At 36.4% G+C, this 27,023-nt stretch overlaps 4 protein-coding genes across 8 annotated transcripts; 2 read left to right on the top strand and 2 right to left on the bottom strand.

Moving 5' to 3' along the window:
* Window positions 1-1,491: 1,491 nt before the first annotated feature.
* LOC122307688 (heavy metal-associated isoprenylated plant protein 39) lies at window positions 1,492-2,564 on the top strand. 2 transcript variants are annotated; one of them, XM_043120723.1, is made up of 3 exons: window positions 1,492-1,642; window positions 1,739-1,817; window positions 2,125-2,564. In XM_043120723.1, the coding sequence occupies exons 1-3, from the start codon at window positions 1,634-1,636 to the stop codon at window positions 2,352-2,354; spliced, it is 318 nt and encodes a 105-aa protein (XP_042976657.1). In that variant the 5' UTR covers window positions 1,492-1,633; the 3' UTR covers window positions 2,355-2,564. The 2 variants fall into 2 exon arrangements, with proteins under 2 accessions (XP_042976657.1, XP_042976656.1); XM_043120722.1 differs by having other exon boundaries at window positions 1,567-1,642; window positions 1,736-1,817.
* Window positions 2,565-3,994: 1,430 nt separating this feature from the next.
* On the bottom strand, window positions 3,995-6,374 carry LOC122307687 (pentatricopeptide repeat-containing protein At1g55630-like). Its single transcript, XM_043120721.1, has 2 exons — window positions 4,237-6,374; window positions 3,995-4,064 (listed from the first exon to the last, which is right to left on the bottom strand). Exon 1 carries the CDS (start codon window positions 5,910-5,912, stop codon window positions 4,452-4,454), a length of 1,461 nt encoding a protein of 486 aa, XP_042976655.1. The 5' UTR covers window positions 5,913-6,374; the 3' UTR covers window positions 3,995-4,064; window positions 4,237-4,451.
* A 1,340-nt stretch (window positions 6,375-7,714) lies between these two features.
* Window positions 7,715-26,530, top strand: LOC122307096 (protein SHORTAGE IN CHIASMATA 1). Of its 4 annotated transcripts, none has more exons than XM_043119719.1 (12): window positions 7,715-8,218; window positions 9,054-9,140; window positions 9,230-9,316; window positions 9,419-9,490; window positions 11,080-13,082; window positions 13,733-13,964; window positions 15,440-15,934; window positions 16,604-18,211; window positions 18,320-18,480; window positions 18,589-25,479; window positions 25,581-25,689; window positions 26,007-26,530. In XM_043119719.1, the coding sequence occupies exons 1-9, from the start codon at window positions 7,919-7,921 to the stop codon at window positions 18,416-18,418; spliced, it is 4,983 nt and encodes a 1,660-aa protein (XP_042975653.1). In that variant the 5' UTR covers window positions 7,715-7,918; the 3' UTR covers window positions 18,419-18,480; window positions 18,589-25,479; window positions 25,581-25,689; window positions 26,007-26,530. The 4 variants fall into 4 exon arrangements, with proteins under 4 accessions (XP_042975653.1, XP_042975655.1, XP_042975656.1 ...); XM_043119721.1 differs by having other exon boundaries at window positions 25,562-25,689; XM_043119723.1 differs by having other exon boundaries at window positions 8,098-8,218; window positions 9,028-9,140; window positions 9,230-9,324.
* Window positions 21,800-26,013, bottom strand: LOC122307097 (centromere-associated protein E). Its single transcript, XM_043119724.1, has 7 exons — window positions 25,843-26,013; window positions 25,462-25,662; window positions 25,260-25,382; window positions 25,124-25,161; window positions 24,947-25,040; window positions 22,601-24,786; window positions 21,800-22,397 (listed from the first exon to the last, which is right to left on the bottom strand). Exons 1-7 carry the CDS (start codon window positions 25,909-25,911, stop codon window positions 22,151-22,153), a joined length of 2,958 nt encoding a protein of 985 aa, XP_042975658.1. The 5' UTR covers window positions 25,912-26,013; the 3' UTR covers window positions 21,800-22,150.
* Window positions 26,531-27,023: the final 493 nt, after the last annotated feature.

Genomic DNA, 27,023 nt, shown 5'->3' with positions numbered 1-27,023 from the left:
TTTAATATTTTTAAATATTAAAAAAATAAAAAAATTCACAATAATATTAAATAATCTTTTCTTAATCATTAAGAAAAAAAAAAAAAAAAAAAAGCAAAAAAAGAGGAGCTATAGCTCCCACCGGCATCCCGCTTTATTCTAGCTTTATTGAGAGAGAGAAAGCCGTCCCTAGCTGCTTTTTTAAAAGGAAGAGAATCTTGAAAATAGGTCCCCGTTTTTAATGTGTTATTTCTGTTTTATTCCAAGACGTTATGTATGTGAGTCTAATACCCGGTTCGGTTACAGGATACACAACTCTCTTCGTCTCATCTGTATTGTATATAAATTTTTTCTATCAAAATATATTATATTTTATTTTTAAATTTTAAAAATATCTACTTAAATAAATAGTAAAAACTAACAATAAATAGTATAAAACTGACACGAACAATAAATGAACAGTGCAAAACCGACATGAACAATACGTAAACAATATATGAACAATGCACAATTCAACTTTCTATAAAACAGTAGGACCCACATATTTTTTAAATCCTAAAAATTAAAAACTATCACATCTCATCTCACTATCTAAACACATATTTTTTTTTATAAATTATTTCATTTCATATTAACTTAAAAATTTTATTACCATTCAAAATATATCATCTCATCTGAACTGTATATTCAAACAATGCCTAAATTTAGATGTGAATTATTCTATCAAGTTGGGTATATAACATACCGTTCACATCACAATAAAATTTAATTTAAAAGATTTAAATTTTACAATTTATTTTTTAAATCAAATTATGCTATAAAAATATTTTATTAAATATGCTCTTGGCGGTCCAACTCGATAATAGAATTTTTCATCCAATTAACATCTGGATTTATATGAATGGAATAAGACTAAACTGTCAATCCAATGCTAATTTTGTTCTTGGCCATTAGAAGATAAAGTAAAAAAAATCCAACTCATATTAATCGGCCAAACTAACCCCACTTGGTCCACTTACGACCAGAATACATGAGGAAAAAGAAAGATAAGGATGCAGGCAGATCCTCTCCCGGGTGAATTGGTATTAAGTTAACCTTTACAAGGTTTTGCTAATGTCACGAAGATATGATTCCAAAATAAAATGATTGATAAATAGGATTAATGTGAATTTCTTATTTATATTATATTCTTAACACTACACTTCAATGAATAGGTCTAACTATTTAATTAAATAAAACTAAAGTGTATAATCAAGATTCGAATTTAGAACTTTTATTTTAATATTATGTAAAATCGTTACTTATTTTAAAAATTTAAACTTATTAAAAGCGATAAATTTTATTATTTATCTTAAATTCTTAACTCTATGATTTTTATAAGATTTAATAGAAATTGTTTTTTTCTTTTTTTTTTGCCTGAAATAATCTTGAATGCTACGGTAATAAGAAAAGGAAGTGTAATTAACCAATCAGCTGGAATTAAATAGACCACAGTGGCAAACATTTGTCAGATGTGCTACCCAATTATATTAGAAGTCTAGAAGGATGTGGACCTCACAAAAACCTACCTTTAAAACTCACAGCCTCGTACCTCTCCCTTTGAAAAGATCGGCTGGCTAGGCTTCAATCTCCTCTGTGTTTCCTCCCTTCCCAAATGGCCCAGGTACTGTAATGTCTTTCACTTTCTGTTTCTCAAATACTGGTTTGAGCTTCCAGTTTTCGTGCTTGTTATGTGTTCTCTCTTTGGTATTTGTAGCAGAAGGTGGTGTTGAAGGTCATGACCATGACTGATGACAAAACAAAGAAGAAAGCAATAGAAGCTGCAGCCGATATATTTGGTATTTATCTCACATGTTTTGCTTGGAATTCTCAAAGAAATTCATTCCTTTCAAAAGATAAGAAAAACAGCGAGTTTTTGGGTCACTAAGACAAATGGGTTTTTGTATGTCTTCTTCACTAAAAGGGAGGGAGGGAAAGGAAGAAGATGTGTTTTTTTTTTTTTTTTTTCTTTCACAATCTGGAAAAGAATGCTTGAACCCAGAACTAACTTTGTACCTCTTTAAGAATACACGCAGAATTATTTGATTGCTTTTGCATTTTCTTGAATCAAACAATTCATTTCTTCGGTAATTTTCGTACCAACAGGGGTTGATTCGATTGCGGCAGATGTGAAGGATCAGAAGTTAACTGTCATAGGGCAAATGGATACAGTGGCAGTGGTGAAGAAGTTGAAGAAAGTAGGGAAAGTGGACCTAGTATCAGTTGGGCCGGCTAAAGAGGAGAAGAAAGAAGAGAAGAAGGAAGAGAAGAAGGAAGAAAAGAAAGAAGAGAAGAAAGAAGAGAAGAAGGAAGAAACTAAAGAGGAGAAGAAATAAGTGAAAAAAAGGCTAAAATTCAATCAATACTACTAAGTGCTCTTGTTATTGCTATTTTTCCATTAATAAGAGGTTTTCTTTTAATAACTCTGCTTATAAATGTTTTCTTAAGAGATAATATATTTACTAGACTAGTAGAGTTTAAAGCTGCATAAATGATGGAACGAATAGATGACGAAGATGGAAATTTTTGCTCATAGTTCAACACTACTTTTATGGGTTTTATTTTCTCTCTTAGTTTTTCTAATTCTATGTTTTTAGACATCTTCAAACTGCACCTAATGCAGACGGATTTTGGGGCTGTCAAAACATTAGGTTTGTCTTCTTCGAAACAAAGAAAAAAAGATGAAGTGCAGGAGTAGTTTTGGCTTGATTTTCTAGACCCATTTTCTATCCACGAAGCTCAAACAAGTCTAAATGCGCCAAGAGATCCATCGTCAGAAAGGAATTGAATGAATACAAAAATAGCTAAATTATTCTTTGACACAAGTCCAATCCAATTTGAGAGCATATTCAATGGCTACCACCAAATGGGGCAGCGTGGCTTGATGGGGAATTGATGCTGATTGCTGAATAAACTACTGAGACAAGAGCAGGATCCCACTAACTTCGTGAAAGGTTTAGGCAGGCTTGTTTGTCACTAATATGGCATGCAGCCTCTGATTAGTAAAGCAGTCATCACCAAAAGACAGGGAGAGTAAAAGGGCAAGCTTCCATCAAGCAGATGCAAGTGCTCTGAGCAGAGTTTTACTTGCAAGTTAGAATGGAAAACATACATTTCATGCTGCTAATATGATATGATTAAATTTTTCATGAGAAGTTTAAAATTAAATCCTTCAAGTCAGGAGTGTGTAGATGGTTCATATCAGCTTTAATGCGTAAATATTTCTTATCTGCACTCAACAAAGTCCCCTTACTGCAATTAATGAACAGTTAGGCGATGGGCTGGACCATCAACATGCGTCATCGTTATCAAGATGCCCCCAGGCATTATAGCTTTTGTATGCACAGGTTGAAAAAGTCAAAATAAAGTCGGCAACAAAAGGCTATACAACTTTTATGTTGTGCCACTACATGCTAAAACCGGATGACAGGGACTTCATAACTACAAGTTGGTACCACTCAGAGTGCAAATCAGCGTTCAACAAATTATGAGCTAAGCCGTATTTGTTTGTAACTTTGTAATCGTAAGCCATCAAAGGCTCAAAGCTACGCCACAGACAAAGACGACGAAGCCATGAGCAGGAGATTAGAAAAGCAAACGTGTAGATAGCTTAGCTGGGAATGACCGAAAGTAGAGGATGTGTAATAAGTAAAGACACCTCCTTTGAGACGCAACCTTTTGCCACTCAGGTTTCTATCCAGATTCCCAATCCCGATCATAACCTAATTCAAAAAACCCAACAAACTAATGATAAAAATCACAATGATGATAACGACCCCCACCTCCACAAGTCACAACATTAAACAAACAAACAAACAAAAAGAATCACTCTGCTAAAGCTTGGGGTTCATCATAAAATATGGCTGTTCAAGACTCCATATGTGAACCCGAGATATCAAGCTCACAGATGATTGTGGGGAAGGGGAGGGCTACCCAACATTGTGTAGCCATTTGTCATCTTTGGGACTAGAGAAACTACTCAAATAATAGCAGTACAGCATCATGTTCCATTAGAACTCGGCCAGGAAATTGCCTGGAGATAGTATCTGTTCAGCAATCATCTAGAACATAAGTAGTGATTAAGCTAGACTTAGGCATTCTTGAGGATATGCAGACAAAATGTTAGAAAAAATGCTTATGCAAAGCAACAACCAGAATGTAACTACATCCCAGATTTTCAGCAATAAATTTCAAAATTCTCTGCAGACATGTGCTTACTTCAGGATTTCAGGAATCAGCCAATCATGACTTGGTTGTTGCCACAGGAAAATCAGCATTGGCTTGAAATTATTGTGGTGTTTTTGGTGGAATTGGTGACATATCTGCATGCAGGAGATAGAATCTTGTTGTGTCTTCAAAATTATCGCTGGATAAATAAGTTATGTCTGTATGAGGTTACAAAAGAATGATCTCCAATTAAATATTTTATTGCTTTAGCATCTCCTATATTTCTTGAACTTTGAGAGAAGATGGACATACTGCCCCTTCTCCACCATATGTTTTATTACTTCATGAGCTTCAGAAAGCTTTCCAGCATTTCTCAAATTACTCACTAAGGTGCTGTACACGAGGAAGTTTGGATTACAACCTCTAGATTCCATTTGCTTGAGCATCGAGCATGCATCCTCGAATTTCCCTTCCATACAAAGCCCACGAATCATGGAATTGTACGTGAAAACATTTGGAAGATGTCCCTGGATTATCATCTCATCAAACATTTCCTGAGCTTTCTCAAGCTCCCCAGCCACGATATATCCCGTGATCATCACAGTGTAACAAACCACATCAGGCATACACCCATTTTTTATCATTTCACTGAAAAAATAGTTGCAGGCATCCAAATTTCCAGCCCGACTAAGTCCATCTATCAATGTGGTGAAGTGAAGAACACTTGGGTCAAAACCCAATTCTTTCATGTGATTCAAAAGATTAAGAGCTGCAAGCGGTTTATCTCCTTTTCCTAGAACATGAAGAAGGATATTATATGTATGAAAGTCTGGAGAAAATCCACTTCTACCCATTTCATCAAGCAGTCGATGGAACTGATCCAACTTTCCCAACCTATACTTTGCACACATGATAACATTATAAGTTAGAACATCCGGAGAATGACCCTCACGTAACATCTGTTGATACACCCAGTCAATCAACTTGTACTGATTTACAGTGAGAAGAGAAACTAGAATTGCATTGTATGAATGTTTAAATGGCCTATAATTAAATGTCTTTGATCTGATGAACCTCTCCACAACTTTCCTTGCCAATCCTGCCCCACCAAAAGTACATATCAATATGTTAAATGTTCGAGCTGTAGTTGGGAACCCATTTTCAATCATCTCATCAACCATCCTCCACACTGCCTTAAACTCCTCACAATCTGCAAATATCTTCATTATTAAATGGTAAGAATTCGCAGTATGCCTGTAATGCTCCTGTTGACCAGACCACACAAAAAACTTATACCCTAATTTCGCAGACCGCAGCTTATTAGCATAATTTACATTCCTCAAAATTCCCAACAGAACTTCCCTCACGAGAAGCCCTGAAAGCCTTATAGACAACTCGTTTAGAGCCAATTTCGTATCAAATCCGGGACCATCTTGCTCGAGAACTTCAAGAACCCTCCTAGCATCAATCTTTACATTATAAAAAAAACCCTGCCTCGTTGATAAATGAAGGGCACGTGTTTCATACTCATTGGCAGTGGGCTTTTCATCTGAAACGGGATCAAAATCTGAACATCTCCACATTCCTTTCAAGGGCTCCTCAATTAATCTAAACCCATCATGATCCTTATGACCATCGAAGGTGTGGTCGCATAATTCACGAGAAATACAAAAAAAGTACGATACTTTGCGGAAAACTCTTGGACAAAATAGATAGATAGAGTTCATTTCTAATGCCCATTATATCTGAAACTCGACAGTACCAAACAAATCCAAGAACCCACCAACAGATTGAAACTTTTTAGCATATGCAGCAGCAAAAGATTCGTATAATCAAATTTCGGGAACGCCATTAAAACGAAAAGCCGTATGAGATGTGTTCATTGACGCTGGAAATCGCTTGTGTAAGCGCGGGAGTTTGACTGATGAGAAGGACTCCAGTCAGTGAAGGAGACGAATGACGTACCTGTGATTGAACTAATTGGTAGAGCGATATCCAGTCTTTCTGAGCAAGCTCAAAGTCCCGCCCGAGCCTTTGATGGCGTGAGTGTGAGTGAGGGGAAACGGAGCTAGTTTGGGAGAGAGCGCAGTTGCTCTTTCGTGCGAGGGAATTGGAGGCGAAAACCCAGAAAAGAGGCTATTGGAGGCTACTTCCCACGCCAGACCGCAATCTCGGTTTACTCGGGAGACACTGCTCGATCGAATAAGCTAAAAGCCTCGTGGACCGCCCGCCTCCTATATTAGATGGGCTTCACGGCCCATCCCATCAGCTTGGAAAGGTTTGTTATGAGTCATGACCCATCCAGTCGAAGTTTGGTAGGAACATGACTATTACACATACAGGTGATATCAACGTATTCATTCATGAAATTCAAAATCTTTAGCAACTCTTCAAAATTTCACCATTATGCTGATTCTAATAATTTTTTTTAAATTTATTCTTCTTAAACTAATTAAATTCTTCTATTTATTAATTTATTATCTATATACTAAATATTTAACAAAATAAAAAAATATATAATATATAGTATATGGGCTTATATTTAAAATTTTTCGACTCACAATTACACTTGTTACATTTTACGATGCAAATTACAGGAATCTCGAGAATTGTATGATGCTGTGTGAAAAGAGTACAGAAGGAATGATAGTTTTGATACTTAATTTTTATTAAATGATGTTATTTTTATTTTATAAAAATGCATATAATTTAAAATATAATTATATAAAAAATTATAAATAATAATAAAAAAGGTTGCGCTTATCATCTAGTTCCTTTGTTGGGTCTTTTAATTTAGGAGTTTGATATCATTAATTTCCTTGCCATATCACATTGAAATATACATGTTAATTACGAAAAGGATTTTTTCAATTAATTTTGTTGCATGTCATAAGTTAACAAAACTTCACGACAAAACCATTCCTCAACCTTAAACTCTCACTCGTATTGAATTGCTAATGTTTCACAGTTTCATTTCATCCAAAATAATACTATATATAGTCATGAAATGTGTAAACATCGTGCAATTATTTTAAAAAAAAGTAGGGTCTACGATTAAAAAGTTATTTTTTTTCATGTAAGTCTCATATTAATTTTTACTTTTTTTAAAAAGATTATGCGCTACTTACACAATCACGACTGTAAATATCATTTCTCTTTCAAACAATCACTCATTTTGCTATTTATTCTCTCGTTTAGGATTTAACTGTCAATTTTGTGTAATGTAGGATACCATAAAACTTTTTATTTAGAGTTAGGGATTAAGTCAAGAGAAATGATATTCATTATCTCACACTACACATTTTATATATTTTAAAATTATTTTTTTAATTTTTTTATTAAACTAATTAAATTATTCATAGACTTCATAGAAAAAATAAAAATATTAAATGAAATAGGTTTTGAATAGCTTGGAGTATTAGTGATCACATTTAAAAAAAAGATGTAATTTGAGGTAATAAAGTGTGATTTTTTAAAAAAATTTAATTATTTTATTTTAGAAAATTTACACTTTCCCGTCAAACTACAATTGTTTCAGGCTTTCAGCACGTTACAAATGGCAGCGGGTAATGCACGCCAACAACGCGACTCCGAGAGAGAGCTTACGCTCCTTCCCGCTATAAATACCTATCGCTTCTTTTAGACCGCCAAAATTCAATTCAATTCTATTCGGAAGAAGTCCGTTGCATCTTGCTCTCCAGTTTCTCTTACTCTGTCTCTCTTTCAAAGTGAAATGCACCTCAACGTCGACTACTTCTCTCCGAGCGAAAACCTAGAACTCCCGACCTTCCTCCGCCTCCCAGTCCCTCACCTCCCTCCTCCCACTCTCTCCACCCTCCCTGATCTCATCCCCTTCCTCTCGCCCCTCGACTACTCACTTCGAATCCACCATTTTCCCATCGACTCCGCTCTCTCTAAGTTCTCCTCCGCCGTTCTTCCTCAAATTATTGACGATGCCAATCTCGGAGACTTTGACGTCAATGTTCCGTCTTGGAGTGGAAAAGCTTGCTTCGACGAGAATTGGCTTGTGCAGGTAAAAACGGCCAGATTACTATATGTGATTGTCGGTAGATTCTGCTGTGAAATCGTGTGCACTGAAGATTTTTGTAGAATTTTTTATGTGAGGTTGTTAGGATTTGGTTATTGAAAATAAAAGTAAGCTTAAGCTTGGTTTAGCTCAATTTGATTCTAGAAGTGTTTTTTTTTTTTTTTTTTTTTTTTTTTTTTTTTTTTTTTTTTTTTTTTTTTTTTTTATTGTTGAGTTTTTCTCAATCGTTTAATTCTGCTGTGGAATATGACTGGAAACTCTAAATTATGTCTTCTAGGGCCGAATCAGCAAATCTGATCTAATTTAACTTGGTTGCAGTCCGCCATTTCTTGATTTAAATTTTTCAAAAAACCGTTTTTGAATGTGAAGATCTGCTCTGTTGGATAAGAAAATTCATTTGTGTTAAACGATATTGAAGCTAAAACATTGACTTTGATTAGGTCAACCGGTTGCTCGGAGCTATTTCGCTCCGGTATATGTCAAACTGGCGACACCAAAGATGTTGGAGTCACACTTTAAATTTTGTCCGTTGGATTTTTTCCTCCTCTCACTCTCTTTTTCTCTCTCTTAAAAATCAAAAGGAGGAAAGAAAATGATTCTTCTTCAACTCGTTTTTCTTCTTAAAACTGCTATTTCAAGCTTAAGTGCTCTCTCTCTCTCCCCGCGGGTAGTTCTTGCTTTGATGACAACCCGTGGGAGCAAAAGATTTTAAATCTGAACATACATTCGTAGAATTTTGATCAAAATATTTTTGAAATACCTGTTACTTTAAGTTCATCGCGGTTCCTTTTTAGTTTATATAGTTTGTGTTGAGTTGCATCAAGAGAACGGTATTTTCTCCACAGAGAGGGAAGTGGATGGCCAAACAACTTTTGGATATGAAACTCTAGAGAGTGTATTGGCAAAAGTAAGACAATGAATCTGTTGCTGGTTTCATGTCATACTCCTTTTTGGTCTTTCTAGGGGGTTTTCTTTAAGTATGACTCATTACTGCAGAAGGCTAATGGAATTGCTGTTGATGATAAGGATGCAAGCAGATGTGATGTTATCCAATTTGAAACACCAGAGTTGGATGCATTGTTGGTAATAAAGTATCCACAACAATATTGATTATTTGGTTTCTACATATTTTTGAAACTTATTAAGATATGCTCCTGGCATCCTAATTGTGTCTGTACATTGCAGGAAAATGTCTGTTTTTTTGAGGAAGAGGATGTACAAATTCTGTCTGGAGTTCCAGAAATTGAAAATTGTCTGGTATTTATGTTAACAACCCTGTAACTTGTAGTCTTTGTAATAATTTTTACCCTTATAATTTGCTTCGCCTCAGACTGTTTGAAGCTGTTCACCATGTTGGATAATTTGTCAGTAAAATCCAATACCTTGGATGAATAATGCCTCTAATTCTGTACTTGTTTTCTTTTTGAAGCTGTAGTGGCTATAGGAGTAAGGTACTAAAAGTTACCATATCAAATAGGTTGATTTAAGTTGTTCTTTTTCCTTCTTTTTTTCAGTGTGCAAACCAGTACAGGTCTGCTTTCGCAGTAAAAGTGTAGTTTGTGTGCATGCATGTGTAGTTGTTGTTTGGTTTCAAATTGTCTGAAAGAGACATTATTGAGTATCCCTCCTTTTTTGTTTCTCTTTTTCTTTCTATATATCTATTTCCTGACTACTTTTGTATTGGTATTATCTATTTCTCTTTTGTATTGGTATTATCTATATTTCCCAAAAATAAAGCCAAATGAAAGTTATTTACCTTGAAATAAACTTTTAGCTTGGATTCCCACTTGTATAAATAAAATAAAATTTAAAAAAAAAAAAACTATTAGTTTGGCTTCCTATATTTGATGGGTGAATTAACTCTGATCCTTTAGCATGAACATTGCAGGCTCTAGGTTACAGATTAGGAGTCATTATACCTGCCGTTAGCATCATTTGTGATTGATCATTCTTGCTGTCTATTTTATTTCAATCATTGATTTGCAACAAAGGATAAAACTGGTTTTAAGGCTTGAATAGGATTAAGTATCATGCTTAACATTTTTCAGTTTCCTTACAGTTCCTGTGTGCATCTGCCTGTAGGTTTAGGCTTTGTGGCAACAGGAATCCGGTGAAACTTGATCATTGGTTGGTCTAAAGAAAGTGGAATAATGAGCTAATTTATTCATTTAAAATAGGATATATTTTATTGTGCACCCTCAAACTGCCATCATTTTTCAAATTGCACTCCATAATTAGCAAAACCAACAATTTGGTACTCTAAAATACAATTTCTTTCAATTTGCAACTCCATCCAATCAACCCATTAAGGAGTGGTTGGCCAGGGCCACCTTGTGACTTGCCAGATCTTGAGCGGCCCAATCTGGGTCACTTGAGTTGTGGTAGAGACACCTCGGGGGTGGCCAACATTCTCTTTATTATATATTTTTTACTTTAAATGAGGGTATTTAAGTAATTTTAAATTTACGGTGAGATATTTTAGATAATTCACTCTAAATCTAGGGTTCCATCACAATTTATCTGTCAGATGGACAATGAGATGAAAATTGAGGGAAAGCAGTAGTTTTGGGTACCAAGTTATTAGTTTTGGTGGTTTGGAGTGCAATTGATAAAAGGGTAGTAGTTGGTGGGTGCTCAATAAAATTTCCCTTTGAAAGTATTTCCATAGATACTTTGTTCATTATTGCTGCCTCACAAAATTAGCATATTTTATAAGAAGACGTTTTGCATGGAATCTAATAGTATCCAAGCATCATATATGTGTTATTGTTGTTTTGCATTTGTTTAGGATTCACAGAAGCATAAATCACGGCTTGATCTGTTTCTGAGCTTGGTATTTCTTGCAGGAAATGCTTAGGCAAGAGTTAAGAATGCAGGACCCTTGCGAAGTTCAAGGACTGATTTATTCAGTTGAAGATTTTACGTCAAAATACACCATGGAGCAAAAGGCTTATGTCTTGGAAGATGATCGTTCTGTTCAGGATCAAATATGCTGTCGTCAAAGCCTTTTTCCTTCCCTTGAAGTTGATGAGACAAGTTTAGGAACTTTGACATGCTTGTCTATAGAGGAAGAACTTCTTTCACTTCTTGAAAATGCTGAACACCTAAGTTGGCTTCAGAAAGATAACATGGTCAACAATGTTGAGGAACTTTTGGGGTCTAGGGCATGTGATATATCACAGTTTCTTCTAGCTCATTGTCTATCAAAGGATTGCCCTGATCATGAGTTGGCAGCCATGGAAAATTTCCCTGAAATGGACTTCATAAGCATGGTGGAACATTCACAGATTCAAGGAAACCCCTCATGTAAAGGGAAATCGCAACTTGACTGTTTATTGGCAGTGACTCCTGTAATTTTTCAGGAACTTCAGTTTCTTGATGTGGACTCATCTCAACTTTTTGGGGCTGTCTTTAACAGACAGACGGCATATGAACCAGAAAAGTGTGACTGGTTGTTCACGGAAGACATGAACTTCAAAAATTTCAATGAATTGATTGTTAGTTATGAGCTAGCTTTGGTTGATAACACATTCAAATCATTGCCTGTACCTCTTTTCTCTGATGATGAAAAGATAAGGTCACTGTGCTCCATTATTGAGGATATACTAGCTGGCTTAGAACAACTGCCTCGATCTGCATCTGATGAGATATACTTGGATTGGCATCTTTTGGAGGAAGATAAATGCAACTCTAGAATTTATTCTTCCTATCATAGTATGTTGGAGGATGTAGATTCACCAACCTTTGATTTTGATTTGGGGTCTTTTGATGATGGGAAGTTAGTATTTGAAATTGTTTTCTCAGATAATGTTTTGAATAGGCCAAAGATAGAAGAAAAGAAGGAATCGTTAAACTTACTTCATCATGGCATATCTGTGTCAACTGCTCATGATGTGGGAGATATTTCAAAAAAATTGCTGGATGATGAATGTCTGAATCCTGGAAATGGTGAACAATTAGCCGAAAAGGATGCTGAGAGAGCGTTTTTGTTATTCAAGTCTATGTCACAATTCAATGATCTTGATTTTTTCTTGAATCCTCGGAAAGCTAGCGCTGGGGAATATAGTGACTCTGCTATTAAGGCAGTTGTTGCTGATGCTACATTTTCTGAGGTTCCATCCAGTAACTCAAGCACAGCATGTGCATCCACTGGAGTACAATTGCATCATTGTGATGTTGTGTCATATGGAGTTAAGCTGTCTGATATTATTGTGGCCATCGTAGACAACTTTGAAAAGAGCTATCTATCCATCTTGCAGAATGAAAGAGAGATGATAAAGACATATATCCCATTTCTAGCTGAAGAAAATTTTAAATTGCTCAGCCTTCCAAAACAAAAATTGATGGACTGCATTAAGAAAATAAACGCACAAGGAACCACCTCTCACAGAGATGAAAATATTAAGGTATTTTTTACCTTATGTGCACTTAAACAGATGGCTTGGTACGTGTGTTTTTATGGAATCCATCCAACTCACCAATACGTAGACAAGTTATGCCATAGTTTGGAATTCTTGAGATCGAGACTAGGCAACCTATGGCCCTTGATTGAAGATGCAGGCAGGAAGGTTGAGAGAGAAATAACTAGCTCACATCCGTCCCTGACATTTATCCAGGAGATTTTGCATTCAAGCACTACCCAGGGTAATTTGAAAGTGTTGATTGTGGCTGAAGAAATTTTCTGGTGGTCATTGAGGAGTTTGTTGATGTCAGTGGGATTATCATTTAGTGAGTTTGAAAATTATTATGCACATGCAAATCAATCAGATCTACTTAAAAATGATGAAGACTTCATCAATGCTAGAATGGATGCCTTGCTGGTTGCAGATTGCCTATTGGTATCCCATGAGTAAGTTCTAGTCTCATAATGTAGTTATCCATTATCTACAGAATCCCATTTGTGGGAAATGTGGTTGATATTGTGGTAGTCGCAAGATATAATAAGACATGACCACCAATGGTAGATTGTAGAGCTCTGCATTTGCCTTTAGTTATGGCAGTAAATTATTCTTTTCCGTTCTGAACAGTATCATAGTTGTCTTTATACTACTCGAAGTTTCTGATATATCTAGCTTCTTTTGTCCTTCCTGTGAAAAAGGTTTTTAAGCATGTTTAGCTTGTAAAATGCTTCCTGCATGAAAAAAGTCTCTGATCAATGCCTTTCTAATCCTTGCTATGTTGAACTCACGTCTAATTTATCCTTGTTATATTTTATTTCCATAGCAATTTCTCTCATTTTCTTTCTGAATTAAAATATATACTGATATTGGACTTGGAATCAAGCCATTCCTGCATGTTGTTTTCATAATTATCTGTTTTTATGATAGTTCAGAAACTTATGTTTCTAGAGTATCTTTTTTTTTTTTTAAAAAAAAAAAAATCTAGATTAATCATGTTTTGTGGAGAACTCCTCCATATACGTGAAATTCCTGTGGCAAACTGTACTTATCGTTAAGGAGTTCAGAAGCTTTAAATAATAATTGCTTATCTTTCCTCAAGGCATGTTTCTGCATCGTTTCCCTTCAACAAATTCGGCGTCATCTTGGAATATGGTGGTTCGTGTGGCTCATCTAGAATAAACTGTCTTTCCCCAAAGTTGGTAGGGTTTCCTCGACTTCACTTCTTGAAAGTGGAACTGGATAAATCTAGTACTTCCAAAGCACTCTGTGAAGGTGTTGATATGCCCCGGATTACAGAGATGGCAACGTTAACTCTGCCCTACATGACAATGGTAAATCTCCCCACATACATAAAAACATATTTCTTATTTGTCTATTCCTATTTCTATCTGTCAAATTACATGCATGTCTTTGCTAATCACCTGTCACATGTCAGTGGGCATAAATTAGTTCTCATTCATATTTGTTCATATTTATGTTGCACGGTTTTTGAGTAAAGTGAAATATTAGAAGATAAATATAAATTGTTATATGTTAATATTTCTATTTGTCAAATTACATGTATGTCTTTGCTAATCACCTGTCAGTGGGCATAAATTAGTTCTTATTCATATTTGTTCATATTTATGTTGCACAGTTTTTGACTAAAGTGAAATATTAGAAGATAAATATAGATTGTTACATGTTAAGAATATGTCGGCTTTGACTTGCATGTCTATGAAATACAAAAGTGTACCTGATTTCTTTCAACCAAAAGCTTTCTAACTTCAATATCCTGAATTTGAAAGTTATCACTTCGTAGGTGACAGAGGCTCTATCTAATTAACTTTGTAGCATCTACCAATTTTGACAAAATCCCCGATATATATATATTTTTTTTGTTTTAAGTTAAAGTTTGATATGTGCTATTCAATTTGATATTCATCATGAGCAGAATGAAATGGAAACTGAATATGACGCTGGAACTGTCTGGTATGGATGTTACCTTGCAATAACATTGTGGAAGAGATAAAAAATGTTAATAATTAAAATTTTCATCAGGCAGACATGGGGTTAGATCCATTAATTGACGTAGGGCTTTAGTCTGTTCAGGCTTTACCTTGATGCGGTAGCAAGTTATCTGTACCTTGATGTGGTAGCAAGTTATCTGGAAAACAAGTAGCAATTAGAAAAAAGGCCATCACTCAATGTTGGTCCTGCCACAACAGTGTTCTGGGAAGGGAGACAAGCATATTGCTTGTCCAAATATTTCCCCTTTTATGATGTGCACTTGTGTGTATATTAACCATTTGACCAAGTTCCCATTTTTTAGGTTGACTATTCCATTCTGTAAAGTAAAATTTAATCCTATTTAAAACATGGCATGAAGTTGCCGCAGAGAATAAAATACTTGCAACCTATAATCTAACGAGATCAATAAAAGCTAGAAAATGTGCTGGTGGTAAATTGGAACATAATACTGATACTTTCTTATTGCCAACAAGAATTAGTCATTTTCTCCCTTTAACAAGACAAATTGACTTAGAAAAAATCAGTGGCATTTTGATCTGATATTATTTTCAAGCTTAAAAAAACAAACAACAATATGGTTTGTCGCATGAGCATTAGATAACATCAAATTTGAGGCTACTTTCAATAATGGGTTAGAAGTTCATGATACCAATCTGCTAAATTGATGTTCTATCTTTTTATTGCAATTAATCATCTCATTTTAAGGGTAATGCCAGTTCTCGGTTCATGTTGACTTATCAGTTTGTGGGCTTATTTAAATCTCTAGACAACTATGCTAACACTTGTTGTATCCTAGGAAGAGAGCGAGAATATGAACATCCAAAAGCTAGAGAAACTGATAAACTTTTTGCCCATTGAAGGCAAGTTCACTATGGGACCCTTGGGAGCTGCAGATGAAGCAGAAGCTTGCTGTATGCCTCTGCCAGTTCCTACAGTGCCATTTGCTATGGAATCAGAGAATGTTTCACAAATCATGGTACCTTCCCCTGAAAGAATCATTATTGTGAACACACAAAACTTTGATAAGCAAATGATAGTATCTAGAAGAAGTACCTACCAAAGAATTCTTGCAATGGAGAACGAAGGAGCACAAGTTGTGGAACGAGATTCAGATTTGCCTGTGGATGTTATAATCAGTTCTGCTATTTGCCTAGTGTGGTATGATTGCAGAAACATTGGAAAGAAAGCAGCTGCATTAGATGAGGCTTCTTCTTGCTTACCTTTGTGCATTGAGAATGTTGCATCAAATGTTTTAACATTGCTGAGTTTTACTTTCAGTGGCTGCTTTCTGGTAATTTCTGTATCTATATGGCTTACCTTTAGGGCGCTAGATATATCTGATCTTTCATTTTTCAAATGGTTCCATGGAAAAAATAATGCATTCTCCAGTCAGGCTGTAATACAAAACTGAGCAACTCGAGCTTCAGTTGACATGATCTTGGTGAGGGCTATTTGAGGAGCCTTCTGTTTAGACTCTAGAAAATACAAGCAGATCTGGAGCAACCTATTCTTTGGCTTTACTTGATTGTTCACGCAATTCTCCTAAGATGATGAGCAAAGCTTGAGCAGTACCCTACTCATATTAACTCTTTTAAGCCCTTGCCTCGAGAGGCAAAATAATACTCAAAAACATACATGTGTCTTCTTTTAGATTTTTTTTCTTTGAGGATTTTGGAATATTTTGAATAAGAATGGTAAATCTGACCTCATTCATATGCTACCACCGGGAGAAAATTATTGATATATTTTCTTTTGTTGTTTTTTTTTTGTTGGGGGGGGGGGGGGGGGGGAGGTGTTAGCCTACCATCAGCATTCCATTGTGACTCCTACATTTTATGAATTAAACTGGATATATAGTTCATATTTTAATGGTGAGGTAGAATAATCTAGAATAGCTAGTTACAAGATGAAATTTATTATTACTTACTAAAAAAAGTGTTTCTTTTTTTTTTTCCCTCAGGTCTTCGAGGGAGAAATCAGCTTCCTTTCCAACATAATGGAATCATCAGATGGACTCTATGCTGCAGCAGCGAGCCTGGGAATTGATTTACAGATCTTTTGCTCCTATTCATCTGAGATGACTGATGAAATTATATTGAGCTGCATCAGTTATGCCACTAAGTTGACCAAGGGCCTATATCCTAAAATGCCTGAGTCAGAAACTCTTGCAGAGTCGTTTCTCACAAAATTTCCTTCCATTAATCCTTTGATGGCTCACGCTATATTGTCTTCAGGAGGCGTTCTCATTGAATTTCTTGAATGGACACCTGAATGCAGGACCCGTGCAATCCAAAAATATAATGTTTCTGAAGAGAGTCTCACATTGTTTAGTGCTTTGTGCAAATATGGTGAGCGGGAGGATTCTAAATCAATAATGACAGACTGCTCCTCAGTATCTTCTGGCCCTGACTCAGAAAAGTGTCATTTTAATATTGGTTCTGGAAGAAGACGAAAACACAGCAGTAGCCCTCACAAAATTGACTTACATATGGATGCATTAGTGAATTTCGAGACATTATACAAATTCCCCGATGACGCCTTGGATCCTTCTCCATTGTCCAAGCCAAATAATATGTGGATGTCAAAAGATCCTAAGATATTGGATGAGTTCAGAAAACCTAGTACACTTCCGAATGGGATTTTTGGTCAAAAACAGGGATTGGATATGGATATGTTGACAAATCCCTCCAGTTTTCCCAATCCATGGGATTCTCAGTTCTCTAAGAGTCCGCAGATGCCAAATGAAATAAAAAAGCCCTATTTCTCTTTGAGTGATATAATGCCTGGTCATAATCAGGTATCAGATACAGCTATGATGAACAATTTGGATTGGCATGGCATGAGGAAATCTGAGAATCAGAGTGGGGACATTATTGGTGAAGTTATTGACCTTACTGATAGTCCCGTATCAGGTCAGGATTTTTCCTCTATTGGTAGTTCCATGAAATTCTCACTTTCTGTGCCTGAGATGGATAATTACTTGACAAGAAAGTCTAAAACTGCTAGAAAATTGTCATTTGGTAAAAGCAGTCACGCAACTTGCTCAGTGGCTGCTGAGGTTAACTCAAATTCAGATATCTGGAGTTTTAAGAAAGTTCAGAGGCAAAATTTCCCAGAAGTAGCCAATGATTACCAAGTGCTCTTAGAAGAGGGCTCAACAGAGAGAACTGCAGCAGATTCAATGGGGTTAGCATTCCAAGAGAACAAGATATCATCTTATGGGGCAACACCGCTCTCAAATGCTCTCAGTTCAACTCATCCGCAACAGAATTCACCCTGGACGATAGAATTTCTTAACAGAATCAGGGAAAAAAGCAGATTGCGTCAGCAGTCCCTTCCATGTGACACATCTTCTCCTTGTTTAGGGTATTCGGGGAATATATCAAAAGTTTCTAAGAGAAAAAGTCCCTCTATTCTTGAATTTTTCAAGTACCAAGGAAGCAGCATGCCTAGACCTGAACAAAAGAGGCAGAAGAAATCTGTTGAGTCATCAAACTCATCCAAAAATAAAAAAGCTTCATCATCTGTTTTTCCCACACGGACCCCTTCTGACAAGAGAGCACGAAAGGTTTGTCTACACTCCCTTTTCAGTTCATAGACGGTTGCCTTTGTGTTCTATGTAACTTCGCAGCAGTTTTATTTATCTTTAAATATATTAAGACTCAACCAACTTCAGACGCTATCTTTTGCAATGAATGGAAGTGGAAGCCAAAGTAAGCTGGTCTGGAGTGATGGAACTCATGGTCTGAGTAAAAAGTTTCGGAATCAACTATAACGATGCCGAGGAAGTTTTTCAGCAACATCAATTAATTTAAGATCGTGACGAGAAAACTTCTGGTTGGTTCTGAAACCTGGCACAATAACAGCAGCGCCTTTTCTTAGTCTAATAATAGAATGATATTTGAAGTATGATGACTCACGTTTAACTTGGTTTTTTGCATCCAGCTAGAGTGCATCTGTTTTAGACAGACATTGCAACATGTTTCGAAGCATATAAATAAAGGGCGTCTCAATAGTAAGCTTCAATATCACATCTGATACGCTAACCGTGCCATTAGTAGTATGTTACATCACAGTCTGAAGCACATCTAAAGTTGGCCTCTTAATGGTAAGTTCCAACATCAAACTTGATAGCCTAACTATGCTACAATAGAATATATGGCCAATAGTATTGAACTGACTTCACTGATGCATTCTGGTTTAGGCTCAACGATACCGAAATGTCAAACCAGTTTCGGATCTCAAATTACTTCAAACTGGCAGAAATAAGGACAAAAGTTGACAATTTTATGTAGATGATAGTTTCCAAAATTTGTGCCTGTAGTTCCGTTACCACACATTATATTTGGTAAATTCCATGTTCCTACCCTAAACTATAAGGCCAGTTGCTTATTAAAAAACTTTTTTTTTTTGATAAGTAATATGATATTTCATTGATAAAAGGATAGGCTTAGCCCAAGTACACTAGAGGTATACAAAAGCATACACCTTTTTAAGAACTAATAACAGTTACAAGACAATCATGAAAACTAAGCCCATTTAAATCCAACCCAATAGCCCACATAAATAGAGTCTTCCAAAAGAAACTCCTAAACTCTTCCAAGGAACGTTCATGGTCCTCAAAGAGTCTTTCGTTACGTTCACTCCAAATACACCAAAGAATACAAATAGGGGCCATTTTCCAAACAGCTGCAATCTGTGATGTCCCAGTAATACCTCTCCAGCATGCCAGAAGATCAACCACCCGGCCTGGCATCACCCATGCTATTTCCATCTTGCTGAAAAAGTAGTTCCACATGTCTCTAGCAAACTCACAGTGTAAAAGTAGATGATCCACCGTTTCCCCACTCTTCTGACACATACAACACCAGTCCGTGATAACAAGGCCCCTTCTCCTCAGATTATCATTAGTCAGTATCTTGCCTAAGGCTGCTGTCCACACAAAAAAGGCAGCCTTTGTTGGTGCTTTAGTCCTCCAAATGTTCTTCCAAGGGAAAGGATGTCCTTGTTGCACAATAATAGAATTATAAAACGAGCGTACTGTGAATTTTCCTTTCCTAGAAGGTCTCCAAATCATCACATCTTCAGTTGTGGCAGCAACAGGAATGTTATACAGCAAGTTAAAAAAATCCATCAGCATGTTCACTTCCCAGTCGTGTACCTCCCGATTTAGGCTGATATTCCACTCTTGTGAACTTTGTATAGTTACCCTCAAATCAGCTACCATGGCATCTGGATCCCTTGCAATACTGTAAATAGCGGGATAAGCCTCCTGCAACACTGTGTCACCCACCCAACAATCCTTCCAAAAGCGTATCCTTCTTCCATCCCCCAAGCTCAATCGAGTATTACTAGCAAAAGAATCCCATCCTTTCCGTATGAACTTCCACAACCCCACTCCATAGGACCCCCTTCCCTCTTTTGAACACCAACTCCCCATTTCACGACCATATTTCAAATCTATCACCCCTTCCATAAAGCTCCACTCTCATTGTTATATCGCCAAAGCCATTTTCCTAGTAAAGACCTATTAAGAATCCTCACATTCCTAACCCCCAGTCCGCCATCTCTCAAGGAATTGCACACCTTATCCCAACCCACTAAATGAAACTTAAACTCCTCTCCTATTCCACTCCATAAAAAATCACGTTGAAGTTTTTCCATTCTACATGCAATGCTAGCAGGAAGAGGGAATAGAGACAAATAGTACGTGGAAAGATTTGAGAAAGTGCTCTTAATAAGAGTGAGCCGCCCCCCTTTGGATAAATATAACCTTTTCCAACCAGCCAACCTACGCTCAAATTTTTCCAAAACCCCATCCCAAATAGACTTAGCTTTGAAAGAAGCCCCCAATGGGAGCCCAAGATACTTCATTGGCAAGGAAGAGACCACGCATCCCAATATGTTAGCCAATCTGTTCATGTTACTTACAACCCTACTGCGACCATTTCTGTCTTATCAAGATTAATCTTCAATCCAGAAATAGCTTCAAAACAAAGTAGAATGGCCTTCAATGATTGAATATGTCCAACATTTGCCTCACACAACAGCAAGGTATCATCTGCAAATAAAACGTGAGAAATAATAGTTTGGCTATGTGAATCTCCCACAGAGAAACCAGAGAAGAACCCTCCTCCTACAGCCGCCGTCACCATTTTACTCAGAGCCTCCATGACTACTACAAATAAAAGTGGTGATAATGGATCTCCTTGTCGTAGCCCTCGCGAACTGTTAAAGAAGCCCACTGGTTCTCCATTTACCAATACCGAGAAACATGCCGTTGACACACAATGCTTATTAAAAAACTATGAGGCCAGTTGCAATGTTCCCCCTATACTTTAAGTTCAAGTAATCAATGCTGCTCGGTATGGGATTAGTAGCAATATCCTCCTATCTTTAAAGTTTCTCTAATTTGTATTTATACAAATGATGGATAAGTGCAATTCACTTCTCTTTTTTTCCTTTTCCTTTTACTTGGATGGTCTGTTTATTGTCAATAACCACACATCTAAAACATGAAGCTGATGTTAATTTTTGAGAAGCTCTTCAAAATAGTAGTGAACATGGTCGATATTTTTACTTTTGACAAGGCTACAAACCTTTAAGAGATTTTTTTCATGCTGTGTTTTCCTATAATGGGATCTCTGTATAATTCTTCATTTTAGAGTGTCATATGACTCTGAATATGGGAATCACATAGTTCCTTAAGCCCCCGAATGTAGAATTAATTGGACATAGAAAAGTAAAACCATTATATTGAGAAAGCATTTATAGTTTCACAGTATTGGGATTCCATGAGAAATCCAAATCTGCTCAACCAAACTCAGTATCGATATTTATAAGTGGTTATATGACGTGAATCTGAAATGGTATTCCAAGACGCATACCTGTTTTTGAAACTCTTGGTTCGCCCTTTAACCCTTATTTATGGCTGATAGGGATGCCATTTGATCCAAAAACCAACAGTTTTGTACGAGTATGAATTCATTGACGGCAATTAATTCAGTAATTTTGGTCATCTTATAACTTTTTAACAAAAGAAATCATAAACCATGTCAATATTTGTTTCACTGTCATTATGAGCAATAAAAACATTTTACAGTGTCAAATTCCAGAGATTAGATGGTGTCTCCTGCAACTATTTTATCCAGATGAATATCATAAATGAGTAAGTAAAGGCTATATCATGTAAGAAATGTGTCGATGATAATTGAAAAAATACATTCTTCTTGACCAGATCTATAGGAATGCAGATCCTGATCCTTGATCTGCTGCTGAGCATATCAGGACAATGGTTGATTTTCTAGTAATCTTGTATTGTCCCTAAACTTGATGAGCAAGACACGCATAGGAAAGTGTTACTTCACAAACTTTACATTGTTTTCTTGACCACAGTTCAATGAAGATGATGGTCACACCTGGTTTTGGTGCTCAATTGTTTAACCATATCTTGCTGCTGCACTAATGCGAGGCTCCATGGTTCTTATATCCAGAATGTTATAGAATGCTAATTCTTCTTTCCATTCTTGAGGTTTCGTACAGTCATCACTAGTTGTTGCCTTTCACCTTCAACCTCTGCGAACTTGAGACTTATCTCTGAATATCTCTCTTCCATTTCTTTCAACTCTCTTTCCATATATTTGTTCCTTTGCTTCAGCAATGCCACTTCAGATAACAATTTGGTATAATTGTTGTTGTCCCCAGCATAGAAACTGGAGACCTTCACCTCTTTCTCAGAGTGGATATCTCCTCCCCTGTTAAAAAAATAAAATAAAAGAGAGAAATAAAAAATATATACAAGAAAACAATCAGTAACTCAACTTTGTCTCCTATGACAAGCGCACCTATGCGAATAAAATGTGACAGCTTGAAAGCTAAATATATCCATAACAGGGTACTTGTAAAGGTGCAACAGATTGAATTAAAATTATATGAACCTAAGATCCAATGCTTGTACCTTTCATGTGGTACCACATTATCTTCTTTCTGCAATGACTTGTCTTCGATAGCACCCATTTTAGAAAGCAGTGGGTTTTCCAGGGCATTTTCTCTTTCTTCAGACTGTCCATTGCAGTTCATGAGCTTTTTCTCCATACCGGTCATTTCTTCTTCCTTCTGTAGCTGATATTTAATTTGAAATATTTGCCTCCTTAAGTTTTCCTTCTCCAATTCTTCTTTGTCCAAGACATGTTTTAACTCATTATGCCGAGCTCTAAGGTTTTCCACTTCTGACTGCAGATCATTACTCATCGCTTCCTTCTCATCTTTTAAGGACCTCATAGCAATAAACTCTTCATGTATTTTTTCTGTTTCCTTCCTTGCTGAAGCTAATTTTTTCTCCAAATCACCCCTTTCTTTGTTCCATGTTTGCATGAGCATCTCCTTTTCACCAACATATGTCTTAATTTGTTCCCTATCCACCTGCTCAGAGAAGTTATACTTTTCTTTTGTGAGCCTTTCTACCTCTGCTCTAAGCATTTGGATATCCATCAAGAAAGCCTCATGGTCTTCCCTCTCATGCTTTTGTGCATATTCGAGTTGCATGGACTTTTGGTCTAGTTCCAATGACATCTCCTCTATCTTATTTTCATCTAAATGTATTTGGTTCAAAAGCTGTTGCTGTTTTACTTCATTCTGATGTTTGATTAGTCCAAGCTCTTCATTGGCTTTTTCGAGCAGTTCTTCCAAATTTATTTTCTGCAGACGCAATTCTCTAGCTTCTGTCAGTGCTTTTGTGGCTTGCTTCTCATTCTCATCAAGCTTAGATGCCATTTCCACTGAAAGCCTTCTAAACTCCTCCTGGAGACGCTCAGCCGTAGCAGCATTGTTCCACCTGGTCTTCCTCAAGCCCTCCTCTGCTCGGATGGCTCTCTGTTCCTGCTCAGTTTTGGCACATGTCATGTTATTGAGATTTTCTTCAAATTCCTGTGCCTGCTTCTCCAGTTCTGTTTCTAAATTCTGAACCTGGATTTCAAGTTCATTTATGGAGACCAAAGATTCTGAGAATTCCTCTGTCTGCTTCTTGAATTTTCCTTCTAATCTCTCTATCTGAGATTCAAGTCCTTTTATTGTTTCCATAGCCGCCAAATATTCATTTTGTATCATTTGTTCTTTTACCTGCTTCTTCTCCAACTTCAATGAGATATCATGGTTTTCCTGCTTCAAAAGCTCATAGTCCAAGACTAGCTGTTTCATATGCATATCTAGATCTTCCTTGTGTTTCTTGTAGAATTCTATTTCCCCATTCAGGTCTCTGATATTCTGCTTCAACAAATCTACTTCCTCCGAATTATCATGCTCTTTAGCCAATTCTTCGAGTGTTGAATTTTTATCCCCATTCATTTTGGAGCTGGAAAGATCCCTTATTTCCCTATTTTTTCTCTCCAGCATTTCTTCAAGATCTCTCACTGCATGAATTAAATCGGCATTTGAGTCTTGTGTCTTCTGCAGCTGTAACTGAAGATCCTTATTTATATTCTTTTCATAATTAAGCTCTTGCCTCATTGCTTCTAATTGAACTCTTGCACCTGTAATCTCAGACTGCAACGTTTTCAGAGCTTCTGCCTCGTTATTACGTTTATGCAGTGACTTGAGCTGTTCACATTCTATTTTGAGTGCATCTTTCTCCTCTTTGAGGCTAAAAATATTTCTCGATAGGGTGTCTCCTGCTTGTTTCCTCTCTTTCACAATTTGTCTCCGAAGTGACTCTAGTTCCATTTCTGATACTTCTGCTTGCCTCATCAGAGCAGCAATTTCATTTTTGAACTTTTTGATGGCATCATCTGATGCCTCTTGCAACCTTTCTCCTGGAAGGTTGTCCTCGGGGCTGTTTATTGAGTCAACTAAACTTCCGTATGAAGCTGAATCCATTGAGCAATCCGTGTTTGACCTCCGATGCACATGATTTTTTGTGATTATGGAATCAAGAATTCCCTTCTGAGGCATGGAATTCCGTCTGATATGTGTCCGCAAGCTGGTAGGTTCATGATGAATGCTATTACTCCTCAATCCAGGATCTTGTTGAGTACTTTGTATAGAGCTGGTATCCCAGTATGATGCTAATGTGGCACTAGAACCAGTAGATGCTCTGGAGATGCCATTTTGTTCAGATATTTGAGACATGGTTCCATTCCGATGCCAATCCTGTACAGCAATCAACAAAGAATTCTACAATGACTCTTCAAAGGATGCCATATATTTCTACTATTTTGATATTGTGCCATTTTAAGCTTATTGAAATTGTTGTTCTGCTCCTGAACTTGCTATAGGAAAATATTAACAGGTACATGACCCGAGACCTTACTTTAGCAAAATTGTTCAAGTTCTCATCCGTACTGCAATTCCCTGGTTGGTTCTTCAGGTCTTCGTCATGGGAAAGCGATGGAGCTTCACCGTCTCTGTGTTCAAAATCTTAATCATGTAATTTGACTTTTTTAACAGAGAACAAAAGAAGAGAAGAAAAAAGCAAGCTTCCACTTACTTTTGATCAGTAGCTTCCTCCATCTTCTGAATTGTCACCTGTCTCAATAATTATTTCAAATATCAGGAATCACAGAAGAAACTAGAATCCAATGAAGATGCAGTTCTAATAATTTTTTATTGTGTTTGTAAGTTACGTGTAGGACGGCGCCAGAGTTGGCAAACTTGAGGGGCAGAGAAACCGTGGATGGCTTGGCTTCTGCGGCAAAATCTGTAAAATCAAATGAAGCTTCTCCGAGATAACCAGATTTCGATGATCCCTGCAAGAACACATCAACTTGCCATGAAAACCCACTCTGAAAGTAGAATCAAAACTGAGAAGCGGCGACAATGCCATACAGTTGAAACAATGAAATGGTAGATCTTCTCGTTGAGATTCCCTGTTTTGGGATCTTTGATGAATTTCACTTTCTCATATATAGGATTCTCCCAATAACAGGTTCCATCCTGAACTGCAGCTCTCTCTAGTCTCACCGTTGGCTTTCCAACATCCTCCGGCACCAAAGATATCATCAATGTAGATTTTTTCAGCTTTGGCACCTGAAAAAATGGAGATGCAAGAACCAGGTAAATTGCTCCATCACACTATCCATTCTATATGCATTTCCATGTATATTTCACAGATCAAGTCAAACCAATCACACCCAACTAAAACAAAGCCCATCTAGAAAATAGTAACAGGAAGAAACACTCTTTTCTTTCACTTCCCAAAATTCGTACCTGAGTTGCCTGAAACTCCATTTTGAATACAGCTTTGACCGTTTTCTTCTTGCTCCATGACTTGAACATGTTTTTCTGTCTTATATATATGTATGTATGTATGTATATATATTTCAGATCTCAGAGAATCCTCATCCCAAATCTCACTCACTCACCTCACTTAGATTTCAGGAAAGATAGTTTGGTCCTCTACTAAGCTCAATTCAAGAATATTCTGAAAGCAAAGGAGGTGTGGTACAGTTAAAACCTTGTAATTTTCCAGCTTAAAACACTAAAAAGATTCTGGTAAAGGGTCTGCAAGTGAGAAGTTGAAGATTGTGTAGATAAAGAATTGATGCCAACGTTACAGTACATAGTAGAAGAAGCTTCTCGTTAATATTTTAATCAAACCATACATTGTATTTGTACGGGGACATGAGTGAATCACATCATGGTTTACTTTTGGCTCGCATAAAAGCACGAGGCTTTATGGTGTAAATGACATAGATGACCCTGTACTTCAGTACTGTCTGCTGTGGCTCGTCATCCTCACTTATTAGGGAGCCATCTTTTAGGTTGGGGTTTCAATGCGGCCTTTACGGTTTTGGCTTGCTGCTACTTCCATTTAATAATTTTAATGTATTCCGATCACATGAAGATCGTGAATAATTAATGATTCTAAAATTCTACATATAAAGTTGAAAGAACACACATAATATGCATGAAGTTGTTTTTTTTTTTTTTTTGGAATGTCCTAATTAAATTAAACATCCACATTTCAATATGGTAAAAATACTTTATTTTTTTTTCTTTAATCGACTTACACTTATTTCATTTTCTTCTCTTCTTCTTCTTCTTCTTTTTTTTCTGTCTCTTTTTACTTTTGCCTTCTACTTGGCCACATGAAATTCTCATCTCAAATATAAAATCCTCATCTCATCATTATAATTTTTTTAAATTTTCATACAAAATATAATAAATAATTCAACTTTTTTTTAATTTTTTTAAATTTTAATACAATAATAATATTAAATATTTTAATATTTAATTTTAAAACTTACAATTCTTATTCAAAAAATTTCAGTGACAAAGTAGAACTCTGTCTTTTAAGAGAGCCTGCGGTACAAGGTAGAATACTGGAAAAACATTATTGGACCAAAACCGTAGTGCTTGATATGTGCCCTTGAATAATCAATGAGACA

The sequence above is a fragment of the Carya illinoinensis genome, chromosome 4 (assembly GCF_018687715.1).
Source record: "Carya illinoinensis cultivar Pawnee chromosome 4, C.illinoinensisPawnee_v1, whole genome shotgun sequence".
NCBI lineage: Eukaryota > Viridiplantae > Streptophyta > Magnoliopsida > Fagales > Juglandaceae > Carya > Carya illinoinensis.
Note: the sequence above shows the minus strand (reverse complement) of the source record. Positions and strands in the feature narration are given on the sequence as shown.

Excerpts from the sequence above, each read along its gene's own strand:
- LOC122307688 (XM_043120722.1), top strand. Across the intron at positions 1,818-2,124 it reads AGCTGCAGCCGATATATTTG|GGGTTGATTCGATTGCGGCA; the intron begins GTATTTATCTCA and ends TCGTACCAACAG.
- LOC122307687 (XM_043120721.1), bottom strand. The coding sequence starts at position 5,912 with ATGAACTCTATCTATCTATTTTGTCCAAGAGTTTTCCGCAAAGTATCG.
- LOC122307096 (XM_043119719.1), top strand. The coding sequence starts at position 7,919 with ATGCACCTCAACGTCGACTACTTCTCTCCGAGCGAAAACCTAGAACTC. Across the intron at positions 9,141-9,229 it reads TAGAGAGTGTATTGGCAAAA|AAGGCTAATGGAATTGCTGT; the intron begins GTAAGACAATGA and ends TCATTACTGCAG. Across the intron at positions 13,965-15,439 it reads CTCTGCCCTACATGACAATG|GAAGAGAGCGAGAATATGAA; the intron begins GTAAATCTCCCC and ends GTTGTATCCTAG.
- LOC122307097 (XM_043119724.1), bottom strand. The coding sequence starts at position 25,911 with ATGTTCAAGTCATGGAGCAAGAAGAAAACGGTCAAAGCTGTATTCAAA. Across the intron at positions 25,383-25,461 it reads ACCATTTCATTGTTTCAACT|GGATCATCGAAATCTGGTTA; the intron begins GTATGGCATTGT and ends GTGTTCTTGCAG. Across the intron at positions 24,787-24,946 it reads ACTTGAACAATTTTGCTAAA|GATTGGCATCGGAATGGAAC; the intron begins GTAAGGTCTCGG and ends ATTGCTGTACAG.